Source organism: Macaca thibetana, chromosome 4 (assembly GCF_024542745.1).
Source record: "Macaca thibetana thibetana isolate TM-01 chromosome 4, ASM2454274v1, whole genome shotgun sequence".
Taxonomy (NCBI): Eukaryota; Metazoa; Chordata; class Mammalia; order Primates; family Cercopithecidae; genus Macaca; species Macaca thibetana.
This window is the reverse complement of record NC_065581.1, coordinates 135,152,211-135,179,326: the sequence shown is the minus strand read 5'-3', so window position 1 is coordinate 135,179,326 and position 27,116 is coordinate 135,152,211. Positions and strand designations below refer to the sequence as shown.

Here is a 27,116-nt window from a genome sequence, read left to right as displayed (position 1 = left end):
TATCCCTCTCCCTCGTTTGGGGCCATTAGCAAGACACGTAGGGTCTGGAATTATAGCATTATATATGCATTGCAGAAGCTAATAAAAAAAAGTAAGCCTTGTAATACATTGCAGTGGTCACTGTTGTTCTTAGGGTCTACTTTCTTGAATAAAGTTTACTTCCTTCCAGTAAAGGCTTATTCTTATGGCCACATGTCAGAGCAACCTGTATGTAATAAAGAGTTTAGAAGTAGCCTCAAGATTTTTCTTTCTAGTGTATGTAACCTTATAAATAACAACCTACCAAAATGTATCCTTCCTGTCCCACTTTTAACTTCAAATCCCAGCCACTAAGTTCTCTGAATGTTTCTTTTCATCAGTCATCTGTTGTGTTATACTCTTACATAGTTTCAGAAGGAGACTTGGTGTCTGCCGCAAGCCTTCAGTAGGGCCAAGATTATAATAAACCAATCAGTCTTTGTAGTGGGCTCTTTGGGAATGTCAGTGGACACTTTCATTAATGACTTAGAAGACTTCTACAGGCTATCCATTGTACTAAGGTCTGCTTTGGTTGAGCAAAATGTTAATAGATCTGCCTTTCTTCCTGACCTTGCTTTATCAGAGGGCTGTCATAGCACAAGCAAATGAGAACAGACGAAATGTTTCCAAAAAACAGGAGAACATTTCTCATACCTGCCGCTTAACGGTGTTGCACTTGGAGATTAACATTGGAACAATTTTTCCTTCTAGTTTACAACAGCAGGATGTCTTTTTACTGAAATTAGCACACTTTTTCCATATAATTGTTACTTGAAGAAGTTGTCTAAGATGACTCCAGTTCTTGCTGATGAAGCATTTAGGCAGTCTATATTTACAAGTCTTTCATTTTTAAAGGAGAGAGGAAAATCTTAAGAAGTAGCTATTTAATTATATCAGCCTTTGTTTAGAGAACTGTTAGCGGCATTTAGAGTTGTCTTAGTTTGCTAGGGCCACCATAACAATGCCAACCACAAACCGGTGGCTTAAATAGCAGAAATGCATTGTCTCGCAGTTCTAGAAGCTGAGAATCTGAAGAAGGCTAGAAGTCAGGGGGTTGGCAGAGTTGCTTCCTCCCGCAGGCTGTGAGGAAAGGATCTCTCCTGGGCTTGACTTGTAGCCTCTCCTTGACTTGTAGATGGTTGTCTCTCGTTGGGTCTTTACGTTGCCTTCCCTCTATGTGTGTCTCTTGTAGTCTCTCTTTGGGTCTTTACATTGCCTTCCCTCTATGTATGTCTCTCCTGATCTCTCCTTTTTATGAGGATACCAGTCATAATTGGATTAGGCACCCAGCCTACTCCAGTGTGGCCTCAGCTTAACCAGTTACCTCTGCCTTGACCCTATTTCCAAATAAAAGTCACATTCTGAGGTACTGGGGGTCAGGACATCAACATACGAATTTGTGACAGGGACACCATTCATCCCATAACAGAGTGCATTGCTGTCAAGGTTTCTGATGTTCTAAGGCAGAGAACAAACGTGCATTTGACTTTTTGTATAAGGTGGGAAAACTGAAAGGGAAACTTTTTTTTTTTTTTTAAGGTGACAAAGTTACCTAAGAGCTGAAAGACTGTTTCTTTGCTCTGCCCAGTAAGCCAGACATCTTCTTCATAGCATTTTATCTTTTAACCTAAAAGATGTGTTGTACCTTTGAACTTCCAGAGAATAGAAGCCTATTTTTCAGAAGCATAGACTTTTGTCTTAGAAGATGCCCAGAGAGAGGAAGGGTCTTTCTCATGGTTACCCTACCCGAGTATTAGAAGAACCACCTTAAAGTCAGTGACTCTCAACACCAGCCTCACATTCACTGTTTGATTGCCCCTGTTAGTAAATGCTTTTCTTCAGTGTGTAAAGACTAACTGTGGCCACACTAGAAATAAGTGTTATCTTTCTGATTTTCTTCATGGTGGAAGGCTAATTTTGGAAAAAAAAAAAAAAAGTTGGAATTAGCTGATATGTATTTCTGAATTATTTTATGTCCACTAACATTCATGTACCTGTCACCTCTTCTAATTTTAAAAACTGCCATGATAAAAACTAGACTTTGGCCACCCTGAATTTTTCCATATTCTTCTTAACTCTACACCTAATTCAGAGTGATCGCAGGAAGGTATGAGTACCTTCTATTTTCCTGTGGGCTGATTTTTCAGGGGAATTAGTTTACTTTGTTCCCAGTCCACTTTTGGGTGTGTCGTTGTGGATAAAAAAGGTCCATATATCAAGAAATGTCATTGCACACATGAACTTCTGTGTGTGCTTTTTTAGCATTGCTATGTAGAAGACAGCTGATAATTTAACCTTGACTATTTTCTACAGCACTGCATCTTGTTAATCCACATTCTGTTGTTTTTTCCCCCATTTTAGCAAATTGATGGAGAAGCATTTCTACTTATGACTCAAACAGACATTGTTAAAATTATGAGCATTAAACTGGGCCCTGCTCTCAAAATTTTCAATTCCATCCTGATGTTCAAAGCTGCAGAGAAGAATTCTCACAATGAACTTTGAAGATGGTGAATTCTGAATACCATCAGCATTCTGCTTTAAAGCTCATGTTTTATTCAAAGCACAAGGACGGTTATAACTCCTAAATGGGAAGTCTCCAAAACTCAAAAGAGCAACACTATCGGATTATTTATATTCCTCAAGAGACAATATATATGAATTCTTATGAAAGTGCTTGAGCTTTTAACCAGGTACTGTCTAACAACAGTCATCTTTTGGTTCTGTTCACTGAGCTAAATTTATCTTTGTAAATCTTTTTGAGTCTGGGGGGCGGGGGGAAAGGGGGACTTCATTAATTATTTATGGTAATGGGGGGGCAGAGTAAGAACTTTTGGCATTTTGTAAACATTGTTGAATTCTCTTTCATGTACACTGTTTCTTTTTCAATACTTTCAGAAACCTTTTTATATAATCAAATTTCAATTTAAACCAAATTAGTCAAAACCTGGCTAAGTGTAGCCGGTAGGACTGTTATCTGTATTGTTAATTTTGTGCCATATTTTGAATTGCAACATTATGCTAAGTATAACTTTGCAAGTCATGATATTGCCTAACTGCTTGTCATAATTGTCAGGGCTGAATAGTTGTAAGAGTGACTTTTCTTTGAATCAGTGTTTTTCCTTTTGCACGCATTATGAAATGTTAAACAAATTACTTTTCACCAGCATCTTTACTATAATTACCAAAAACGTGTATATAAAAGAATGGAATTGAAAAATAAAATATATAAACATAAATAAATTAGGTAGTGTATTTGAGTGGCATCAGTCTCACGCATCTTGGTGCCCCCGTGTTTACAAGAGCCAGATGATATCAGAGGAGTATGCAGTTGGATGCAGTTATGGTTGGGGGGATGTTTGTGAGGGTCTTGAACTATTTATGAGATGATCTTGAGCTTCTAATTGTCATTGAGGAAACTGTGGTGCTTTACAGAGACTGAGAGCTCATTCTGTCAACAGAAACACTAATCTGTAAAGAGCCCTGTCTCAGGTCATGCATTGTCCTCCAAACCCAAAGGTTTTTTTCAGGGTTGGCTGAAGAGCTAGTGTCGAGTGTCGTGGTTTTACTGAAAAGGCAAGGTGTGAAGGAGCAACTTCATTTGACACAAAATCTGAAATTCTCACAGATCAGGGAGGTGATTTCCCAAAGTAATTAGCCAAGAACCTCCATCTTGGAAGGATTCCTTTTTCTGTAGAATACTTTGCCTCGAAATATAAGCATACAGATGCACTTTAAATGAAAACCCTTGATTATAAATTGATAGCTGGTAGTGTTTCTTTTGCAAGAATGCATTTCTAAGGCAAAAGGTAAATTATTTTGTCCGTCTTTTGATGTACTTTCTGATTCCAGGATTGGATATTTATTCAAGGACTATTTTAAAAATAGAAAGTAAGTTTGTAGCATGCTGTCTGAATTCTGGGGGAAGTTCCACCTCTTCTTTAGTTGCTTTCGTTTTTTATGATGTAGGACTTCCTTTGATGTCCCTGTTGGAAGTCCATTAGCAGTCCTTTGCATTTGTCAATTCAAGGTAAAACAGGGTCAGTGACATCTACAGTGTCCCAGTCATTTATTTGCATGAATCTGCTTAAATAAGTTTTTTGTTGTTGTTTTTTTCTTTTTTATGTTTTGTTCAGAATTTGTACATTCAAGTTGTACTTGTTATATCTGATATGAATGAAATAAAATCTTAATTGCAGATGCTTTTTACATATGTATGATTTTTAAGAAAGCTTCTCAAATAGGGGAGGCAGCACAAGAGCAGGAAGAGCATCAAGTATTCGGACATTACTAGTTGTGTAATGAATCTGTAGGATTCAGAATTGTCAAACTGTGTCCCAAGATGATGACAAAAATACTGAAAGATTATATTGTTAGGTCAAGTACAATTCATCCCCATTGGGAATTTTTCTTTTCAAGTGTAAAGCATAGAACTAAAGCATAATTTAAATCATGAGATTTTAAACATCTTCTCTTTTTTTCTGGAGACAGAGTCTCATTCTATCCCCCAGGCTGGAGTGCAGTGGCGTGATCTTGGCTCACTGCAACCTCTGCCTCCCGGGTTCAAGTGATTCTCCTGCCTCGGCCTCCTGAGTAGCTGGCATTACAGGTGCCCACCACCACGGCTGGCTAATTTTGGTATTTTTAGTAGAGATGATGTTTTACCATGTTGACCAGGCTGGTCTTGAACGCCTGACCTCAGGTCATCTGCTTGCCTCAGCCTCCCAAAGTTCTGGGATTACAGGCATGAGCCACCACTCCCAGCTGATTTTTAAAATCTTATTGAAGACATCCACTCATTCTATGCAGCGTGTTGTTACATGTTAGAGGCAAGGCATTAAGCATCCATAGGGTGGTGCAGAATTCACTGTACCTCAAGAAGGTGAAAACTCTCACCACTCCATCCCTGGGATATAGTCTAAGTTTTAACAGAGAATATAGGGCACCATGATTGTAGGGAGATCTCTGAAATGAGAGATGCAGGCTTGGGGTAAGACAGATGGTGGAAGCCAAGCTCAGTGGCTCAACCCTGTAATCCCAGCTACTCAGGAGGCTGAGGCAGGAGGATCTCTTGAGCCCAAGGATTTCGAGACCAACCCAGGCAACATAGCAAGATCCCATATCAAAAAAAAAAAAAGAGAGAGAAAAGGGAGGAATAGAAATATACACCTTGAATAGGACTTTCCCATCTAAAGGTATTTTTTTTTAATTGAAAACACTGTGCAAGCCGAATAAAACCTTTCTGCAGGTTGATATTTGTCCTCAGGCTGCCATTCTGCAACTTCTAGATTCAGTAGACTCAGCCCCTAAATAAAATAGGGTATGTTGGTCAAGCAATGTTGAATTTAGCAAGTGTCAGGACCGTGCTGGGCACTGGGGATAGATACACCATTGAGATAGACAATAAAATCGGCTTGAATCTACCTTCAAGGTTAGCCCATGTTTGTGTCATGCTTGGAGCCAAACTTCACTGCAGTTTCCCTGTAGCTACCTTGTCATCCTGTCCCAGCCTGAGAGAGGCTGTCATTCAACTTTAGCCATAGGGGTGTGTACCTTATAAGGAAAAGAATCTGTAAGAACTTGGTAAATTTATTTGGGAATAAAGGACTAAAAGGAAGAAGGAGTGATTTGGGGAAATAAAGGAAAGTTTGCAAGGAACTAAAGGTACATTCTAGTGAAAGGGAAGAAGTGAGTACTGGAGGATAGGAACTAGGTTAGGCAAAATGACTTGTGCCAAATTGTTACTTACTCTGCCTGATGTAAGTAGTTAATTAATAATTATAGAAATGGGCAACTGTTCTTTGACTTCTTTTATCTCACTGGCTTCAGCATGTTAATGAACAGTCCTTATTAGAGAGAAAGGTATCTAGCAGGCTGTTGACATTTCAGTGATAGAATAAATACTTTGCAGTATTTCCAGAGATGGGTAGTGTAAAACTATTTCTTCAATAGTTCACATGAACCTTTCTTTTGTTTTTTGTTTGTTTTTTGAGACACAATCTCACCCTGTTGTCTCACCCTGTTGGAGTGCAGTGGCATGATCTCAGCTCACTGCAACCTCCGCCTCCCAGGTTCAAGCAATTCTCCTGCCTCAGCCTCCCAAGTAGCTGGGACTACAGCATGTGCTACCACACTTGGCTAATTTTTGTTTTTTCTGTAGAGACAGGGTTTCACAGTATTAGCCAGGCTGGTCTCAAACTCCTGGCCTCAGGTGATCTGCCCATCTTGGCCTCCCAAAGTGCCAGGATTATAGGCATGAGCCACCATGCCCAGCCCACATGAACCTTTCTTCAACTTAAAAAAAATTAATTTGATGATGTAACCCGGGAAATGCTAATCCCATTATGCTGTGTAGGTATTTTAACACATTTAAATCCCTTTTCTATTCCCAAAAGGACCTGGTCTATCTTTCAAAGCTAATAAGTAATGTTGATATTTTGATAACAACATCAAGGGGCACCTTAGAGTTTTTACCTTGTCAAATAGTTGGAAAGAGGGAGAGTGCACTGAGTCTTGTTAGACCCAAAAGGTACTTATGCAGCCATTGTTAAAAGCAGAACAGATAGAACTGAACTCTGGGCAGTAGCCAGTTGGGCATGCAGGATGAGTCACTGTGTCTCCAAGGCGAGAAGCAGTAGCAGATGAACACAGGTCACAGACATGAGGACCTGTACCAGCAAGATCAGCCAGCAATGAGGAGACCTCAAAAATGCCGCAGCCCTTATTCCCAACAAGCGATTAAAGACAACCAGATCTCCTGGGGCAAGGCAGATCCCCTGAGGGAGAGAAGAGTTAATGTGTCCCTTCTTGAAATGTGCAAGTTCAAAATGTTCCCAAGTGATGTTCAGACCAAAGAGACAGCCCACAGGCCGGCCGCAAATGTGCAGCTCCTGGGCATAAAGTGTGCACACTGAGTTCAGTCCAAGGCCATTCTCTAAGCTGAAAGATTTGAGTACAGTGTATTTCAAAAAAAACCGAGGCACCTCTGGAAATATAACTTCAACCGTGGAATTTCTAAAAACTCAAAATAAATCGACAGCTCTTTAATGAAGTAGAATTTTATTACAGAATTTCACAAAGAACTTAATATCTAAGTGTAAAGACAGAAAGCATTGAAATTCATTAGCATCTATGATACAAGATTATTTTTCTCATACCTACCTCTACCACAACCCTAAATCAAAACAATTTTTTATGAAGCTTCAGCTTTCCCAGAGGTAAATTCCAGTACAATGTTTGGCATGCTATTAAGTGACTGGGAGTTGAAATCCTACTTCCTTTTCCTTTTCTTTCAAAGAAGGAAAATAGGGACTGTGCATATCAAAAATCAACGTTTCTAGGAAGTTGAAGGTTTGGGACAGTCTTCTTGGACACTCAATCCCAAATACGTGAAAGGCAGCTACTAGCGCAGCCAAGGCTGTAACACAGTCGTCCACCTTTGTGAGCCTCTCCCTTTCTAAATATAAAGAAAATTCGCAGACCTCCATGTTGAAAGGGTTTTTAACTTCCAACACAGGTGTGGATACTTGCACCTGAAAAAAAGAATGGAGTCATTACTGTGATACGTAAAATAGCTAAATAATAAAACAGACCTGAACTTAATCATGGTGTTACAATAAATGGGCTTGTTGCAATGTAGCATATTTGTAAATACGACAAGCATACTTCAAAATAGGCCACCAACTTTGCTTTTAAATAAGTTATCGCGGTTGGGCTCGGTAGCTCACGCCTGTAATCCCAGCACTTTGCGAGGCCAAGGCAGGTGAATCACCTGAGGTCAGGAGTTCCAGACCAGCCTGACCAACACCATGAAACCCCATCTCTACTAAAAATTAAAAAATTAGCTGGGCGTGGTAGTGCATGTCTATAATCCCAGCTACTCAGGAGGCTGAGGCACAAGAATCGCTTGAACCGGGAGGCGGAGGTTGCAGTGAGCCAAGATCACGCCATTGCACTCCAGTCTGGGCAACAGAGTGAGACTCTATCTCAAAAATATAAATAAATTAATTAAATATATAAATAATCGCATGAAGATGTAAAATGTCAAACCAGTGGCTATTCACATACTACACACCTGTTCATTCATGATGACAAAAAGACTGGGATCATCCCCAAAAACATCTGGGAGGAGTAAACATGTGGCTGTCAGCTTCATGTCTGTCAAAGCAAATACGTTAACATTTGAAGTAAAAATAAGCTTTTAGCAGTTGTAAGCTAAGCTAGTATTGAAACATCTGGATTTTTTGTTACCTTGGACAGAAAACAAACTAACCTTCCTAGATCAGTGTTTCACACCTTTTTAAACCACACCCTCTTCTAATAAAACATTCAGAACCTCATGTCTGCCCTCCAGAGCACCGCCAGGAGTAGACAAGAGTTCGTACTGTCTGTCCATCAGCCAGGAAGATTTTATACTGCCCCTTGTGATTTGTATTGTAAAATTAACAGGCTACTAGTTCCCTAAATATAATTTTACAATATCCAGTATACTTTTCAAATCTATAGCTCTCCTCCTCCCCTAATTTGAAACTTTTTTTCTCCCCACCAGTTTCACTTATTACTTAAATATTGAAAATTGTTATTAAATATATTTTAGTAATGTAAATTTAAAATAATTTTAAATATATTTTTAAACTCAATAAATGTAAATTACTGAATTTTACTGACTACCAAAGCATAACTTCTCTAGATATCCTGACAGATAGCAGACAAAATCACGCCGCTCCACAAGGTTTACTAACATTTCAACATGTCTTCATCTGTGTAATGTTTCATTTTTTCTTGCAATAGAATATTGATTGGATTGTCCACCACTGAAAAAGAAGTCAATATATTTTCTGAATAGGATTCCAAAATGTGCCTTGTTTTCTTATAAATATCTGTTCTTGTAAGAAGTTGGAATTCTCTGAATATCTGACAAAAGAAGAAAGCAGTGCATACATCAGATCAAAAGAAAAGCTAATATATAGAATGTAAAGACATAAAACCTTTAGAATTAAGCTTTGAATGCTGGTTTAAACTAAGTACTCGGTATTTTAGAAGTTTTAGTGGAGAATTAAAGCCTTAGGATGAGGGAGGAGAAAAGAATGAAAGCGTGAAATGAATGTGAAATGATAAATAATGGGCATGGCAAATTTCTAAACCTACAGAATTAAAACTTTGGATGCAGACTCAACTAAATTGAGGCTTCAAAGGGTATATGCATATGTAGGCTATTTGGGTTACCCAGCTAAGATTCTAAGAGCTTACATTTCTTTAGGTAAACTACATTGTTACGTCTTGTTCAACAAGCAGCAAAGAACAAAACTGATTTTAGGAAGCAACCCCTGAAAAATACCTAACCATAGTATCCTAAATCTAGGGAAAGGAGAGTGCTTTAGAAACACTGTAAGAGTAGACAGAGGTAAACAGTGAAAAGCAATATATGGCCGAGCACTGTGGCTCATGCTTATAATCCCAGCATTTTGGGAGGCCAGGGCAGGAGGATCATTTGTGCCCAGGAGTTTGAGACCAGCCTGGGCAACACAGCAAAACCCTGTCTCTACAAAACACACAAAAATTAGCTGGGCATGGTGACACATGTGTATAGTCTCAGCTACTCAGGAGGCTGAGGTGGGAAGATAGCCTGAGCCCGGGGAGATTGAGACTGCAGTGAACTGAGACTGTGCTACTGTACTCCAGCCTGGGCAACTTAGTGAGACCCTGTCTTGAAAAGAAAGAAAAAGAAACAATGTATGTGCAGATTGGACTACAAGGTCAAAGCAAAACCAGTTTACTTTATGGAAGCCCCTTTCCTCAAACTACCCCTTCCTACCACTGTCTGAATTCTTCCCCCTCAGAGGATTCCCCCACCACTCCCCCTCTTGTTTTTAACAGAGTGGCATTATCAGATCGTTAGCCACCCACACTCATATGAATTAAATTTAGTCATTGCTTTTCCTAAAACTATAAAGAACAATCACATACTACCCACTGGGCCTCATTGTTCCTTGAATGCTTTGGTAGACTATAAATTGCCCAGAGATTAGGTCTGAAAGTTAAGTTGTCAGAAAGCTGGAATGCATAAGGCACAGTGTCTTTGTTACCAGGCAACCCACAGTGGGCCACTAATCTAGATTAATACCCTTAGAAACCTGTTTTCTCAGCAGGAAGATGTGAAGTGAAGGACGAAGAAGGTGAATACTCCACTGTTCTGGGCTCATAGCCTAAGAATTTGTTTTCTAACTTTTTGTTTTGAAATAATTTCAAGTTTACATTGAAGTTGCAGAAATAGTAAATAGAACTTACAAGCGCCCCCTGTGCAACTTCCCCCAATTTCTTATCCGTTTGAAAATGAGCTATAGACATAATGCCCCACTATTCCTTAATACCTCATTGTGTATTTCCTAAGTACAAGGACACTCAAATTCAGGAAAATCTACTACACATTCCATTCAAATTTGCCAGTTGTTCTGGTCATGTTCTTAACAGGTCCAGGATCTAATCCAGGATTACATACGAGATTTAGATACCACAGTCTCTGTAGTCTCCAGTTTCAAACAACTTGTTAGTTTCCTTGACAGTTTCTGAAAAGTGGAGGCCAGTTACTTTGTAGAACATTTCTCCCTGGCAGTTTTACGATATTTCAGATGTGCATTTCTGGCAAGAATGTTAGCATTTCTCACTGTATCCGGAAGCACAAAATGGTAACTGGTTCCAGTATTGGAGATAATAACTTTTATTACTTGATTAAAAATGGAATTCACCAGGTTTTTCCACTGTAAAATTAATATATGTTGTATTTTATAAGGAAATACCTTGAGTTTATTTAAATATCTTGTTCTTTGTATAACTCTGATCCATCAGATTCCACATCCATTAATGATTCTTGCCTGAATCAAGTACTACTATAATAGTTGCCAAATGGCGACTTTTCTAATTCCATTCTTTCTACATGGGTTAGTTGGCTTTCTGTTTTAAGATAGTTTCTTTTCTTCCACATATATTTACTTATTTATTTCTATCACTACAGGTTAATAAATTCCCATTTTACCCAAACGGTTACAAATCTGATCCTTTCATTGCTTATAGAATTGCTCGAATTGCCCAGGCTTGGCCAGTAGGAGCCGCTTCAAATGGATTCCCATCCCCTCCTGGCATATCCTTATTAGTGTGCAAGCATTTCCTTCATTTCTGGCATTACACAGTATTTCAAACTCGTCTTGGTTTGTTGTTGTTTTCATTTTTGTTTTGCCCCCGTGTAGTGAGCTATTTCTCCAAGAACCCTGATTCCTTTTCATGAAGAATTATCTTTAAAAACTAAGATTTTAGGCCAGGCACTGTGGCTCATGCCTGTAATCCTAGCACTTTGGGAGGCCAAGGCAGGAGGATCATTTGAGCCCAGGAGTTTGAGACCTGAATGAGCAACAGGGCGAAATCCATCTCTACAAAAAATACAAAAATTTGCCAGGCATGGTGGCACACGCCTGTAGTCCCAGATACTCAGGAGGCTGAGGTAGGAGGATCGCCTGAGCCCTGGGAGGCCGAGGCTGCAGTGAGCCATGATCATGACACTCCAGCCTGGACAACAGAGTGAGACACTCTCTCAAAAAAATACCCAACCAAAAAAAAAAAAATATTTCAGCCCTGGTGTACTACTTGCTACAGACATATTATTGCTCTACACTTTCTCTTAGAAGAAATCTAGGAAATGTTTTAATTTACATAAACACAGGCACCCATTGATCCAGAAATATCAATAACTATATATCTATATGTAAATATTAAATAGCCATACATAAAGACTAAAACCATGAGTTCACATTGATACTTTCACATCCAAACCAATACCACAGGGCTTTTCCTAACCTTCCCCTTCCCAAGCTTCTAACTCTCTTCAACAGTGAGATACCTGGCTCCCATTATATCTCAATGTATTTACTTATGAGCACAAACGTCTGTGTAGCCAAGTTCTCAGCTGTGAATGGTCAGCCACAGAAAAGCCTTCCTCTCCAACACTTATGCACTGCTAATGGGAATATAAATTATTAGTTCAGCCACTGTGGAAAGCAGTTTGGAGATTTCTCAAAGAACTTAAAACAGAGCTACCATTTGACCCAGGAATCCCATTACTGGGTAAATACCCAAAGGAATATAAAGAAAGACACATGCACATATATATTCACTGAAGCACCATTCACAATAGTAATAACATGGAATCCACCTAGATGCCCATCAATAGCGGACTGGATAAAGAAAGTGTACACGTACACCACAGAATACTACACAGCCATAAAAGAGAATGAAATCATGTCCTTTGCAGCAACATAGATGCAGCTGAAGGCCATTGTTCTAAGCAAATTAATGCAGGAATAGAAAACCAGATACTGCATGTTCTTTCTTGTAAGTGGGAGCTAACCACTGAGTCCACATGGACACAAAGAAGGGAACAATAGACCCCGGAGTCTACTTGAGATTAGAGGGTGGGTGGAAGGTAAGGATCAAAAAATTACCTATTGGGTATTATGCTCACCTCCTGGGTGATGAAATAACCTGTACGCCAAACCCCCACGACATGCAGTTTACTTATATAACAAACCTGCACGATGTATCCCCTGCTGAACCTAAAATAAACATTGGAACAAAAAAAAGCCCACTTTTTCACAACCCCAGATTATGTCCTACAAATTAATCGTCTTAATCCTTTTTCTTTCTGTTACTCAGATTGGATAATTCCTATTAATCTATCTTCAGATTCACAGCTCCTTTCTTTTCATTTTCCAATATGCTCTTAAGCCTATGCACATGGTGATGTTTTCATTTCAGATAAATGTTCTTTTCAGGTTTGAGTTTCAGTTTGGTTCGTGTGTGCGTGTGTGTGTGTGCACATGTGTGCATGTATTTCATTTCTCTGCTGCATGTATTTCATTTCTCTGCTGAGATTCCCTATAGTGATGATACATGGAATTCACTGGTCTTATCACGTTCCCCACCATCCTGTCCTGAAGCAGCTGGCTTGCCAGACTGGTGGAGTGGCCTGTTGAAGACTCAGTTACAGCACCAACTAGGTGGCAATACCTTGTGGGGCTGGGACAAGGTTCCCCCAGGCTGTATAAGCTCTGAATTGGCATCCAGGACACGGTGCAGTTTCTTCCACAGCCAGAATTCATGGGTCCAGGAACCAAGAGGTGGAAATGGGAATGGCAGTGCTCACTGTAACCTCTAATGGTCCACTAGTGGGGAGTCTGGATTAAATTATGTTCCTTTAAAGGGTGTTAAATTTTATTCTGATAGGCAGATAAATTACTGGTCGATCTTCTGGTCCTGTCAGACTTGATTTTATCATTTCTTTGGGCAATTTTCTTTTGTTGTTTGTCCTTAGTCCTAGCTAAGGTCCTGGCTCAAACTTAGGCATGGTTCTCACTCATGAGGCATTGCTTTCTGGAGTCTCAGATGAATGCCCGAGGTGTTCTGCAGGGTCTCTACACACTGGAACAGAATTCTTTTTTCTTTTCTTTTTCTTTCTTTTTTTTTTTTTTTTTTTTTTTGAGACAGAATCTCACTCCATCGCCCAGGCTGGAGTCCAGTGGCATGATCTTGGCTCACTGTGCCTGCGCCTTCCAGGTTCAAGCCATTCTCCTGCCTCAGCCTCCTAACTAGCTGGGATTACAGGTGTGCACCACCACACCCAGCTAATTTTTGTATTTTTAGTGGAGACAGCGTTGCACCATGTTGGCCAGGCTGGTCTCGAACTCCTGACCTCAAGTGATCTGCCTGCCTCAGCCTCCCAAAGTGTTGGGATTACAGGCGTGAGCCACCACACCTGGCCTGAATTCTTATTAGCAAAACTGTGTGAAGTCTCAGCTCTCAGCCAAGGATCCCCAGGGCATCCGTGTGTAGACTTCGGCTCTAGCCCACTTTCCTCCAGTGCCTGTCCGACAAAGGCCAGCTGCTTCGTCATTCCTCAACTCTGATCTCCTCCTGTGTAGCTCCGTGAGACCTCCGCATTCTGCTTGACTCCCACCATTCTGTACAGTGAGCTAGAAAGTAACCCATGCACAAAACTGAGGCACATCTTATGTCTTTCCCTGTTATCAAGGATCAGGGTCCTGCAATGCCTGTTGCCTAATGCCTGAGTGCAGTTGCCTCATACATACTTTTTTTTTCCAGCTTTATCCATGTTAACAGTGGGAAGACTAGGCCAGTACCAGTTACTCCATTTGGGCCAAAACCAAACTCAGATTCTTTATTTTTTTAATTTTTTGAGACGTTATTAGCGGGCGATTCTCATGTACTTCACTTAAAGAGATGGTGATTGAAATTGTTTCTCAGGAAAGCAGAAACTATGACATCTGAAAGGATTTTTTGGAAAATTTGGGGAAGGGTTTCAGTTTGTGTTTGGTATTTTCCTTCTCTCAACTCCCTCCTACTTGCCTTGTGCAACATCCAATAGATCCCAGTAACACATTCTTAGTTGATAATATTTTAGATAATCTAATAAATTGTTACATTCTGAATTTTTAAATATTCTGTTGAAAGAAAGTGTTTTGAGGAAGGAGGTTAATGAGCATGGAGATGATGGAGGGTCAGTGTTAACAGTCAGGACCACCCCCCACCTCAGCTGCTAGTGTTCTGCCACCCTGTCTCCACCAGCTCCCTAAGCACTCAGTGTTTTCACAATGGCAGGAGCAACAGGCGGTGGGGGTGGTTTGGTGCAGGGACAACTGTCTTCTTATGGGATTGTTTGTTAACTAGTATTTGCAAGGTCAAACTTGCTTTTATTTTAGGAAGCACACGAGGGTTTTATAAATTGGAAATCCCAGCTGCATAGGGCTGAGTTAGGGAGGTACTTCCTGGAAAAACCGAAAATGATTCGTTCTTTTGTTTAAAACAATCAATAAGGTCAGGTGCAGTGGCTCACGGCTGTACTCCCAGCACTTTGGGAGGCTAAGGCAGGTGGATCACCTGAAGTCAGGAGTTCCAAGACCAGCCTGACCAACATGGTGAAACCCTATCTCTACTAAAAATATAAAAATTAGCCAGGCATGGTGGTGTGCACCTTGTAGTCCCAGCTACTTGGGAGGCTGAGGCAGGAGAATCACTTGAACCTGGGAGGCAGAGGCTGCAGTGAGCCAAGATTGTGCCACTGCACTCCAGCCTGGGTGACAAAGTAAGACTCTGTCTCAATCAATCAATCAATCAATAAAAACAGTCACTAGGCAACTCTATTCAATAAGTACAGTCATTACAAAAACCATACTCCATATTTTGGATATAAAGGGTGAAATACTTGAGGAATGGTGCAGAAGATACACCTATGCCACAGTGGGAGGCCTTAACAAAGCACAGGGGACAGCCTCAGGTCTGAAATCTCTCTGCTCCTCACACAAGCTGTGACAGACCTCCACCTTACTGTCACCAATGGTTCTTTAAAAAGCTGCTTGGCCAGGCACGGTGGCTCAAGCCTGTAATCCCAGCACTTTGGGAGGCCGAGACGGGCAGATCACGAGGTCAGGAGATCGAGACCACCCTGGCTAACACGGTGAAACCCCGTCTCTACTAAAAAATACAAAAAAAAATTAGCCGGGCGAGGTGGTGGGCGCCTGTAGTCCCAACTACTCAGGAGGCTGAGGCAGGAGAATGGCATAAACCCGGGAGGCGGAGCTTGCAGTGTGCTGAGATCCGGCCACTGCACTCCAGCCTGCGTGACAGAGGGAGACTCCGTGTCAAAAAATAATAATAAAAATAAAAATAAAAAAATAAAAAGCTGCTTAACATAGTCCATTTATATTCATCAGTAGGACTTTGTAGGCTGCACTCCAATGAAGACCCCTAAGGCTGCGACATTAGTGATCACAACAGCCTTACCAACCTCCACTAATTCATTCAGCATTCAAAACAGCAAGATTACATTGCTGTGTCACACGTGTGGCTCTGCTAGGCACTTTGGGAACTGTTAATATTAAAACATGCTCTCTACATGTAAGAAATGTTTAGACCGTAAGTTTGACAGGCTTTTGCTTTAAGACTGTATTTTGCAGCTGTGTCCATTTGGCATACTTTTCTAACAGCCAGAGGCAACTGGCTATTACAGTTCCTAATAACCCGAAGATGAAGGGGAAACAAGCGAAAGCCACCGTATGGTTGCTGAGAGGATTAGGTAGATTAATCCTTGGAAAGCACTGAGAACATGCTGTTACAGAGGAGCATTCAGACATTTGCTACTTATGTCACTATTAAAATAATACCTACAGGCAATTCCTAATTCCCTTTGTTCAGAAGAAAAATATGTAGATGTTTCATGTTTAATTTGGTTAATTGAATACATAGAATTTCTCCATGAAATATGTTCTCGGGTAAAACCTTTGATGATCTTTCATTATATACCACCACCAAAAATTACCCTAAAATTGTGAAAGACCTTTGAATGGCCACTCTAAGTGAACTAAATGGAAGGGTATTTGATTGATTCACCCATTACATTTCATAAACATATATATATATATGTATATGTGTGTGTGTATATATATGTATATAATTTTTTTTTTTCTTTGAGACAGGGTCTCACTGTGTCACCAGGTTGGAGTACAGTGGCCCAATCGTGGCTCACTGCAGCCTTGACCTCCCTAGGCTTAGGTGATCCTCCTGCCTTAGTCTCCCAGAATAGTTGGGACTACAGGCATGCACCACTAAGCTCAGGTAATTTTTGTACTTTTAGTAGAGATGGGGTTTTACCAGGTTGCCCAGGCAGGTCTTGAACTCCTGGGCTCAAGCAATCCACCCACCTCAGCCTCCCAAAGTGCTGGGATTACAGGCGTGAGCCACCATGCCCGGCGCTAAATTTCATGTATTTTTAAGAACACTTATGAAATTATGTGGGATCATAAAGGAAACATATTTTTAGTAAGGATGCATAATAACAGTTCCTTAATAAACTCCCTTGATTATATAAAAGCATGACAGGATAATGATTCACATTGTCAAAATGCCCCTAAGTGATGATCCACCAGCCTCCACAATATGTCCAATGACAGAGAACTCTTTAGTTCTGAAGGCAGCCGGTGCCTATTATCTGGATATGCTTACTGAAATTCTTCTTTTTTTTTTAATATTCCTTTTTCAGGGTTAGGAACGAGGGTGGGTGGGGAGGGTCCGCTTCCTGAAACTCCTATCAAATGACTCTGGTTGCAGCCCTTTGGGCCTCACATCCCACTGAGATTCACCCCCACTGTCTCGCTATGCTGTCCTGTTACCACTCCAAGAGGAAAGAGGGAAAAATCCATTTGGACACCGTAATCCCAGCACTTTGGGAGGCCGAGGCAGGCAGATCACCTGAGGTGAGGAGTTCAAGACCAGCCTGGTCAAAATGGTGAAACTCCATCTCTACTGAAAATACAAAAATTAGTCAGGCATGGTGGCACACACCTGTAGTCCCAGCTACTCAGGAGGCTGAGGCAGGAGAATCGCTTGAACCTGGGAGGCAGAGGTTGCAGTGAGCTGAGATCGCACCTCTGTACTCCAGCCTGAGCAACAGAGCAAGACTCTGTCTAAAAAAAAATATATATATATATATTTATAAAATATTAAAATAGATATGTGTGTATGTGTGTGTATATATATTTAATATATATATAGTATATATACACACATATATACTATATATATTATATAGAGAGAGAATAAAGTGAATAAAGATACCTGATAAGGGCACTTCAAGAAAGGAAACAGTTTAAGAATGTCCTTCAGAGGTGTTTGGCTGCCAATCATCTTTCTTCTTATTTCCAAAGTTTGGCTCATTCTCTTGTCAATTTCTCTCCAGTCCTTTTCTGTTTTCACATATTCTTGCTGGAACCACTTAATATGTTCATCCAGCTCAGAATCGAAACAAACAGCTTCTTCCTGCAAAACATTTTCAACGTATCAATGGATTCCATGTTTCTATGAAAACATGAATTTCAGGCTGTTACTGCACACTCTTAGCTCATTCCTAAGATGAGTATCGCCATGCCTGGTTACACTTGACATTGAACATAACTAATAAATGGACACTCTTTAATGACAATAAATTAGATAGTTAATTACTTATCATGGAATTATAATCTATTCTCTTGAAAGATCTAAAAGAATTACTTTAATTCCTGTGTTAACCTTTTATATGGAGATAGATTATCCAGAAGGTTCCCACTGAATAAAATGTTGCTCATTTCTATGCATTTAAATTTTAGAAGATAAAATGTTAAGAAGATATTTTTAAAAGTATTAAGGTTTTGTTATTACTATTGTTTATCTTTTTTCTTTTTAAATGACTTTTTATAGCTGCAGTACCACGCCATATAATCCAAATTCAAAATAATAACTGGTTATTTTCTGATGCTAAATCATTAAACTAATAACTTTATTCACCATACAACAGGGTAAGTTGGGCGGGGTGGGGGCAGCTAAGAAACACCTCACTTATTCTTGTTGAAAATCTAAGACAATCAGCTTTGAGGAAATAAGAAAAATATCTTTCTAGAAATATGAGTTAAGAGGACAGTCAGCTGAACTGCACATAAATGAAAGTTGATCAGCCGTCTAGCTGACCAGAATGCGAACAGATGATACCTATAAAGGATGAAAAAGACGATAAGGAACCTACAGTCCTCTTATATCAAGGCTTTTACAAGCACATAGGAAAGCCTCAGTAGATCTACTTTCTGTGGACACAGAATGACTAACAAGACCTAAACCAAGTGAACAAACTCCTAGAAAAATAAAATTATCAAAATTAAGAAGAAGTTCCTATAATCTTACATAAATTTAATTGGAAGATAAAAGTATTTCCACAAAGAAAATATCAAGAAAGACTTGAGGGTTTTACACACAAAATATACTTAACTTTTGAAACAGAATGTTCAAATTTATGCAAAAATTTTCAAGAAAAAGTAACGGAGGCCAGGCATGTGGCTTACACCTGTAACCCCAGCACTTTGGAAGGACAAGGCAGGAGGATCACCTAAATCCAGGAGTTCAAGACCAGCCTGGCCAACATGGCGAAACCCCACCTCTACTGAAAATACAAAAATTAACTGGACGCGGTAGCACACACCTGTAATCCCAGATACTTGGGAGGCTGAGGCATGAGAATTGCTTGAACCGGGAGGCGGAATTTGCAGTGAGCCAAGATCACACCACTATACTCCAGCCTGGGCAACAGAGTGAGACTGTCTCAAAAAAAAAAAAAAAAAGAAAGAAAGAAAAAAAGAAAAAAGAAAAAAGAAAGAAAGAAAAATAAAAGAAAAAAGGAAGAAAAAAAAGGAATACTCTCTAACCCATCCTACGAAACCTCTATGACATTGATCCCCAAACCTGAAAGAACAGTGTAAGAGAGGAAAAGTGCAGGTCACTCTCATTGATGAACAAAGGTGCAGATATTAGAAACAAGGAAGAACTAACTTGAATTATTATACCTCAGAAACTCAAGGGTGGTTTGAAATTGGCAAGGGAACTATAGTAAATTAAAAGAAAAGATGATTGATTTACCCATTACGTTTCACATACTGTCATATTAAAATCTCAATTTGGGGGCCACTGTTAGAGAAAGATTCGGGGCAGAAAAGAGTAGGTTTTGAGAAATGTGGTGTATGAATAGTTTGGCACAGCAGCTCACACCCAGTAATCCCAATACTTTGGGAGACTGAGGCCGAGGGTTACTTGAGGCCAGGAGTTTGAGAGAAGCCAGGGCAACATAGCAAGGCTCTATCTCTACAAAAATAATAATAAATGTTGGGAGGCCAAGGCGGGCGGATCACCTTAGGTCAGGAGTTTGAGACCAGCCTGGCTAACGTGGTGAAACCCTGTCTCTACTAAAAATACAAAAACGTAGCCAGGTGTGGTGGTGCACGCCTGTAATCCCAGCTACCCGGGGGACTGAGACAGGAGAATCGTTTGAACCCAGGAGGCAGAGGTTGTGGTGAGCGGAGATCGTGCCACTACACTCCAGCCTGGGCAACAGAGTGAGACTCCGTCTCAATAAACAAATAAAGGATAATAATAAAATTACAACAGTTCTGTAATTTTACTTGGACTATCTAAACACGTGTAAACATCATATACTGCATTAATTAAAGATGAAAAAACATGACCATTTCAAATAATGCAGAAAAAGTATCTTATATAATATTCATCTATGATTAAAGAAAAACACTTTTGTCAAAATAACAGAAATTTTCAAAACCTATAAAGTTATATACCTAAAAACCTATAGTTAACATAATTTTTTTTTTTTTTTTTTAGATAAGGTCTCACTGTGTCTGTCACCCAGGCTAAAGTGCAGTGGAGTGATCACAGCTCAGTGCAGCTTCAAACTCCCAGGCACGAGTGATCCTCCCACTTCAGCGTCCCAATAGATGGGCCTACAGGGCCCTGCCACCACACCTGGCTAATGTTTGTGCTTTTTATAGAGACAGGTCTTGCCATGTTGCCCAGGCTGGTCTTGAACCCCTGGGCTTAAGTGATCTGCTACCTTGGCCTCCCAAATTGTTGGGATTACAGGCATGAGCCACCGCGCCTGACAGATATGATTGTTAATGGTGAAATTTTAAAAGAATAATCTTTAAAATCAGAAGCAACACAAAGATGATTTATTATACTCTTACTCAGCCTGTACTGAAATTCCAGTCAGAGTAGTAAGATAAGTAAATAAAAGGTATAAAAATTGAAAAGACAGAAATAAAATTGTCATTATTCATAAATTATGTGATTGTTCAAAAGAAAACTTAAAATTATGCAGATGTGATTTGTTACAACTGAGTTTTTCAGAGCAACTGAATACAAGATAAATATTCTAACACATACTAACATAGAAAATAAAATTTTGTACAATTATGTTTTGCAAAAAAAACTAAACTGCAAAAAAACTTGTAAGATACCTAGGAATAAAACTAACAAAAAATGTGCAAGACTTTTAAGAAAATTATGAAACTATAAAATATTAATGAGACTTAAATAAATGGATAGTCTATTATGTTTACAGCTAGAAAGATTCAATATTGTAAGAAAGTCATCTTTCTCCAAGTAGAGCTGTTGATTCGATATTTCTGTCAAAATACCAAACCTATCGAAAACCACAAGTTTTTTTAAATCAGAACTTGACTAGCTGATTCTAAAACTCACTTGAAAGATTAAAAACCTCAGGAATAACCAAGGCATTCCTAAAGAATAATAAAGCAGTGATGGGAAAGTATCAAGCCATTTTACAGCTATGTAAGTAAGGAAGTTGGTATTGATGCAGGGATAGATGACTTTGCTAGTGGAAAACAGCAGAGCTTATAGACACAGAGCCAAGGAAACAACAGAGATGGCATCACGAATCTGAGGAAGAGAAGGACTCTTTTCTAAAAGGTGCAAGAAAATTTTCTATCCATAAGAAAAAAAAAAAATCCATATGGCTTAAGAAGTTAAATTTTAAGAGCAAAAACTTAAAAAAATTTAAAGAAAATATAGAAATATTTCTTATCACTTCAAGGTAAGAAAGGATTTCCTTTTTAAAAGCATTACCAGTGGAGGGCCTTGACTACAAGTCATCCAGGTTCTTGGTGTTTTGAACAAAGAATTGGAAGAAATGCATAACAAAGCCATGAAATAAAGAAGCAACAAAAACACAGATTTATTGAAATGAAAGTATACTCCATGGAGTGGGAGCAGGCTCAAGCTGGCTGCTCAAGAAAATTTTCTGGGTTTTAAATAGTCTCTAGTGGTTTCCCATTGGTGACTCAGTTTACACCCTATGTAAATAAAGGAGAGGCCCACAACCAGTCTGACTGGTTGTGGAAGGTGACCAATCAGTGACTGAAGTGAAGTTACAAAGTTACACTCTATGCAAATGTCTGATTGGTTGTGGGAAGGGACCAGAGGCTGAAGTGAAGTAACAAAGTCATATCCCAATGCAAATGAAGACTAGGCCTGCTACCAGCCTGATTGGTTGCAAGAGGGGACCAATCAGAGATTGATATGGTTTGGCTCTGTGTCCCCACCCAATCTCATCTGGTAGCTCCCCTAATTCCCAGGTGTTGTGGGAGGGACCAGATGGGAGATGATTGAATCATGGGGGCAAGTCTTTCTCGTGCTGTTCTCATGATAGTGAATGGGTCTCACAAGATCCTATGGTTTTAAAAATGGGAGTTTCTCTGCACAAGCTCTCTCTCTGCCTGCTGCCATCCACGGAAGATGTGACTTGCTCCTCCTTGCCTTCTGCCATAATTGTGAGGCCGCCCCAGTCAAGTGTAACTGTTAGTTCAATAAACCTCTTTCTTTTGTAAATTGCCCAGTCTCAGGGATGTCTTTATCATGATACCTTTATCAGGATGTCTTTATCAGTGTGAAAACAGACTAATACAGATGACTTTCCATTTTTCATCTGCCACACAGAGGCGGGTGGGAGGTTGCAAAGGGAGTAGCCTCTGACCCCTTTGTTACCTGGGCATGGTAAATTGGGGTTTTTCTTTTGATTCAGTTCTAGGAAGTTGGTGCAAATTGGCCTTAGGCTTCCTGCCTCCAGACCCTATTCTCCTGCCTCAAAAGCACTAATCATAAGATAAATGGCTGATTACTCTAACTACATTAAAATTGCAACCTTGTCTTTCCTTGTCAAAAGACACCAGAAAGAAATTTAAAAGGCAAGGCACAAACTGTGAGAAGATATTTGGAACTGATTTAATTAGAAAAGGAGTAGAATACAGAATATACAAAGGATTTTTACAAGTAAATTGAAAAAAAGGGCAGCCTCATAGAAAAATAGGCAAAAGACATGAACAGACACTTTACAGAGGAGGCAACATGAATATTTCATAAACATATGAAAAGATGATCACCCTCATACATAACTGAAATGGAAACCAAACACGGTACCATTTTATTCCCAATAGATTGGAAGTGGGGTGGTAGCATTGCATGGGGGTGGGTGAGTGGAAAAGAAATCAGATGATTAACAAGTGCTGCTCAGGGAGCTTAATCATCCAGGAAAATAATTTGGCACTGTCTTATAAAGTTGAATATCTGCACACCCTGTGAGCCAGTGAGCCAGCAAATCCACTCCTAAGTATAAATCCTTGAAAAAAGCTTTCACATATGCTTCAAGACACACATACAAGAATAATCACAGCAGCATAGTTCATAACAGCCAAAACTGGAAACAAATCAAATATCTGTTAAGAAGAGAAGAGCCAAATAAACTGGTTGCCTGTCACAATAGATTAAACCAACAGGAAAACGAATAAACTACACTCAACTGAACAACCTGGATGAATTCCAGTGACATTGCATTGGGCGAAAAAAAGGAACTTATCAAAGATAACATATAGTTTTCATATCATTTTGTAAACCTCAAAAACAAGCAAAACTAGAATTTGTTTTAGGCTGGAGTAGTGAAGGAAAATTGGTGGAAGATGAGGAACTGATCAGATTTTAAGGGGTAATAGAATTTGAAAGAAGGAAGGACAGTTCTGGGTGGAGAGACAGGAAGGGCAGAGCATGTTACGGGAAAGTTTAGTAGAGCGAATCTGAAGATTGTGGAAAACCATAGAGGGCCGGGGTTTAAAGCTGGGACTTAAAGGCAATGAAATCTTTTAATTGAGGTTGGAAGAATAGCTAGGAAACTTGTGAATGCAGAGATACAGATTTGATATTTCTTATAAATTATCTAGATTTAGATTTCTAGAAAGGGAGAAAATTATAGGAGCAGGAGAACCAGGATAATGGATTGTCAACGAAGCCAAGGAGTTTCAAATGTAAAATGTGGAAGGTGGTGAAAAGAAAAAAAAAAAAACTTTAAGTTTCAGATATGTCAGATCTTCATCTACTTTCAAGTTTTGTTTGTATATGTTTTAAACTGTTGAACATAAAAATGGACCTCACGGCCGGGCGCGGTGGCTCAAGCCTGTAATCCCAGTACTTTGGGAGGCCGAGACGGGCGGATCACGAGGTCAGGAGATCGAGACCATCCTGGCTAGCACGGTGAAACCCCGTCTCTACTAAAAAATACAAAAAACTAGCCGGGCGAGGTGGCGGGCGCCTGTAGTCCCAGCTACTCGGGAGGCTGAGGCAGGAGAATGGCGTAAACCTGGGAGGCGGAGCTTGCAGCGAGCTGAGATCCGGCACTGCACTCCAGCCTGGATGACAGAGCGAGACTCCGTCTCAAAAAAAAAAAAAAAAAAAAAAAAAAAGGACCTCAGAGGATTTATTCAAATAAAATATGTGCTTGAAAGAAAAAAGCAAAACTAAGCAATATATCCCTTAAGAATCCATGCATATGTGACGATATCATTTATTTTAAAAACAGGTGAACGATAAACATAAAATTCAGAGTAGTGATTACTTCTAGAGGCCGGTGGTGTTGGAGAGGCAGGTAACGAGAGAGGGGAGGAAAACTCAGGCACACACAGTGGTGCAGGCAGTGTTCTAGTTTAAAGTTAAATGTTGGATTAACAGTGTTTATTTTGTCTCATAAACTACATATATGTTATATATATTTTTTCTTCTGTATGTCTCAAATGCACAGAATGACAATTTCTTAAGTAGAAAACATTCTAATTTTTTAAAGTACAGAAAAAATGTTTTAATTAAACAGCTTTCTTTCATCTACTGAAATACAGAAGTTAAATAATTGCTGATACTGACATTTAAATACTACTGTGTATATAATGTACTACTTCCTCCAAAACTCTTACCGAATCATGAAAATAACATTTCTAGAGAGCTTCCACCTGATCAGACTGATGGGATTAACACAGTGTTGGTGGGTTGTATTCTAGACCGAAGTGATTTTCCTAATTATTAGAAGGCTACATCAGAATTTAAAATTCTCACCATTTTAATGATTTACATATTATTAGATTTATATATTGTTAGATATACTGTTAATGATTTATGTATTATTAAAGCTGGAAAGAACTTAGAAATCACCTAGTCCATGCCTCACACTTTACTGATGGGCAAATTGAGAACCTCAAAGGGAAGTGACTTTTCCAAGCACAGAGATGCCCAGGTGTTCAGGTTTCTGTTAGGGTAGTTCCCCACTTCTCTAACAGGCTGATTTCTTTAACAGTGCACATTGAAATGAGGGAACTAGTGAGTAAGAAATGTCTGAATCTCACAGAACAGCAGCTGGAAACAGCTGCTGACTGTTGACTTCAAGATGTCTGTCTCAGTAGAGAAAGTTAATGGAGGGCCGTGCTCAAGGAAGAATCAATGGAAGAAGACATGAAGCAGGGAAGAGATCACTTCAGGCCAAGAAATACACTGAAGGGAAATGTAGGACTCACCTGTGAGATGTGTGACTTTAGAGGAATCAGCATAAATTAACCAGAACATTAACCTGAGTTACAGCCAAACAAATTGTATAACGAGTGTATGCTACGCTTCCTTTACCACACCAGTTTTGGCAACATAGAGTGGTCTCTCTACTCCAACACCACAGCAACCTAAGCTCCCAGAGAGTTGGTTGTAATAGCCAACTTTTAGTTTAAGCTGACAGCTGGAACAGAAATAAGGAGGAGAATATTTCTAAGTTTGATTTCAACGGAAGAATGAGACTGCTTTTGAAGTAGTAAGACGGCATAGTTAAAAATGTAGTTATAGCTTTTTTTATCTCCCAGAAATGAATAAAAACTCATCTTGACTTTGATAAAGATAACTTTGTTCTATATCCCACAATCTGAATAAGTTTACAAAGAGAGTATCGTGTTATGAAAATTGAATAATTCTCTTTAAAATAATATTTTAAGAAAAAGGTATCTTGCCATGTTGCCCAAGCTTGTCTTGAACTCCTGGGCTCAAGGGATTCTCCCATTTCAGATCCCAAAGTGCTGGGGTTACAGGCATGAGTCACTGCATCTGGTCCCTGAATAATTCTTGTAAATACCCTAAGAAAAATCTACTTTAAAGGCACTATGTAAATCAAGGTTCCATACCTAAGACTGTGGACTGTAGCTTCTGAACATCACCAGCAAATAACTGGACATACTCCCTACTGACTATAATGTTCTCTGTAGATTGTCATCTCACTCATTCTCTAACTACCCAAAGGGTGTATTTGTCTCAGCTGTCCAGTATGGCAGCCACTAGCCACGTGTGGCTTCTGAGCACTTGAAATGTGACTAGCCCAAATTGATATTTCTAATTTTTAACAATTTTTATTGTCATTTTTATTATTTTTTAACAGAAGACTGGGTTTTGCTTTGTTGCCCAGCTAGATTCTAACTCCTGGGCTCAAGCAATCCTCCTGCATTTGCCTCCCAAGTAGCTGGGACTACAGGCATGTGCCACTGAACCTGGCTTTTTTTCCCCCCGCCAGAGATAGCCCAAATTGAAATGTAAGCTGCAAACACTGTATTTCAAATATTTAGTATGCAAAAAAAGAATGTAAAATATCTCATTAACAATTTTTTAGAATGATTACGTGTTGAAATAATATTTTGCATATAGTGAGTTAAATCTACTATTAACATTAATTCCATTTGCCTCTTTTTTTACTTTTTAAAAGTTTCTGCTACTAGAAAATTAAAAATTACATAAGCAGCACATATTATATTTCTATTGGACAGTGTGGTGTTAGGTACTAGGGATTTCCTCATACCAAATCCCAGTCATCCTCATTTCCAATTCTATTGTCATCAAGTGTTGACTTGGAAATGATGTACCCCCTATGGAACTTGAACAGTAGCTTAGCTTAGCATTCAGGCATGTGTCTCAGTCAATCAGCAGGCAGAGTTTCACCTACGCAACCTTGCCCCATGTTTCCAAGTGTGCAGCTTACTTGTAAAATTTTGCAGTATTAGTAAATATGCCACCCGCTAATGACAGTAATTGCACTCTATGTAGAATGAAATTAAGTGTCAAGATTTTTCTTCAACTTTTGCTGTCTTGTTCAATTTTCTATCATGAGAGAAACATCTGTGGAAAAGGCTATAAAATAATTAGTATTTATACAATAAATCATTATGTGTCAGGCCTAGTAAAAAAGCAACAGTAACTGTCATAAGATAAATCCAAAGAAACTTAGTAAATATTCTTAACATTTGACTCACTAGGTAGTTTTTGAACAACTTTAATTATATTTTATTTCTAAGCCAAAGAAATCTAAC

General features: G+C 39.3%; 2 protein-coding genes across 5 annotated transcripts in view; one reads left to right on the top strand and one right to left on the bottom strand.

The window, feature by feature from the left end:
- The window catches only part of L3MBTL3 (L3MBTL histone methyl-lysine binding protein 3), a 124,019-nt gene extending 119,801 nt beyond the window's left edge, over window positions 1–4,218 (top strand). For all 3 annotated transcript variants that reach the window (XM_050786367.1, XM_050786369.1, XM_050786368.1), the window contains one exon: window positions 2,380–4,218. In XM_050786367.1, the coding sequence (XP_050642324.1) occupies window positions 2,380–2,523 (144 nt within the window). In that variant the 3' untranslated portion in view covers window positions 2,524–4,218. The remainder of the gene's footprint in view (window positions 1–2,379) is intronic.
- A 2,842-nt stretch (window positions 4,219–7,060) lies between these two features.
- SAMD3 (sterile alpha motif domain containing 3) overlaps window positions 7,061–27,116 on the bottom strand; it is a 65,620-nt gene continuing 45,564 nt past the window's right edge. For both annotated transcript variants that reach the window (XM_050786370.1, XM_050786371.1), the window contains 4 exons: window positions 17,695–17,895; window positions 8,760–8,931; window positions 8,093–8,175; window positions 7,061–7,550 (listed from right to left, as the gene is read on the bottom strand). In XM_050786370.1, coding sequence (XP_050642327.1) covers window positions 7,266–7,550; window positions 8,093–8,175; window positions 8,760–8,931; window positions 17,695–17,895 — 741 coding nt within the window. In that variant the 3' untranslated portion in view covers window positions 7,061–7,265. The remainder of the gene's footprint in view (window positions 7,551–8,092; window positions 8,176–8,759; window positions 8,932–17,694; window positions 17,896–27,116) is intronic.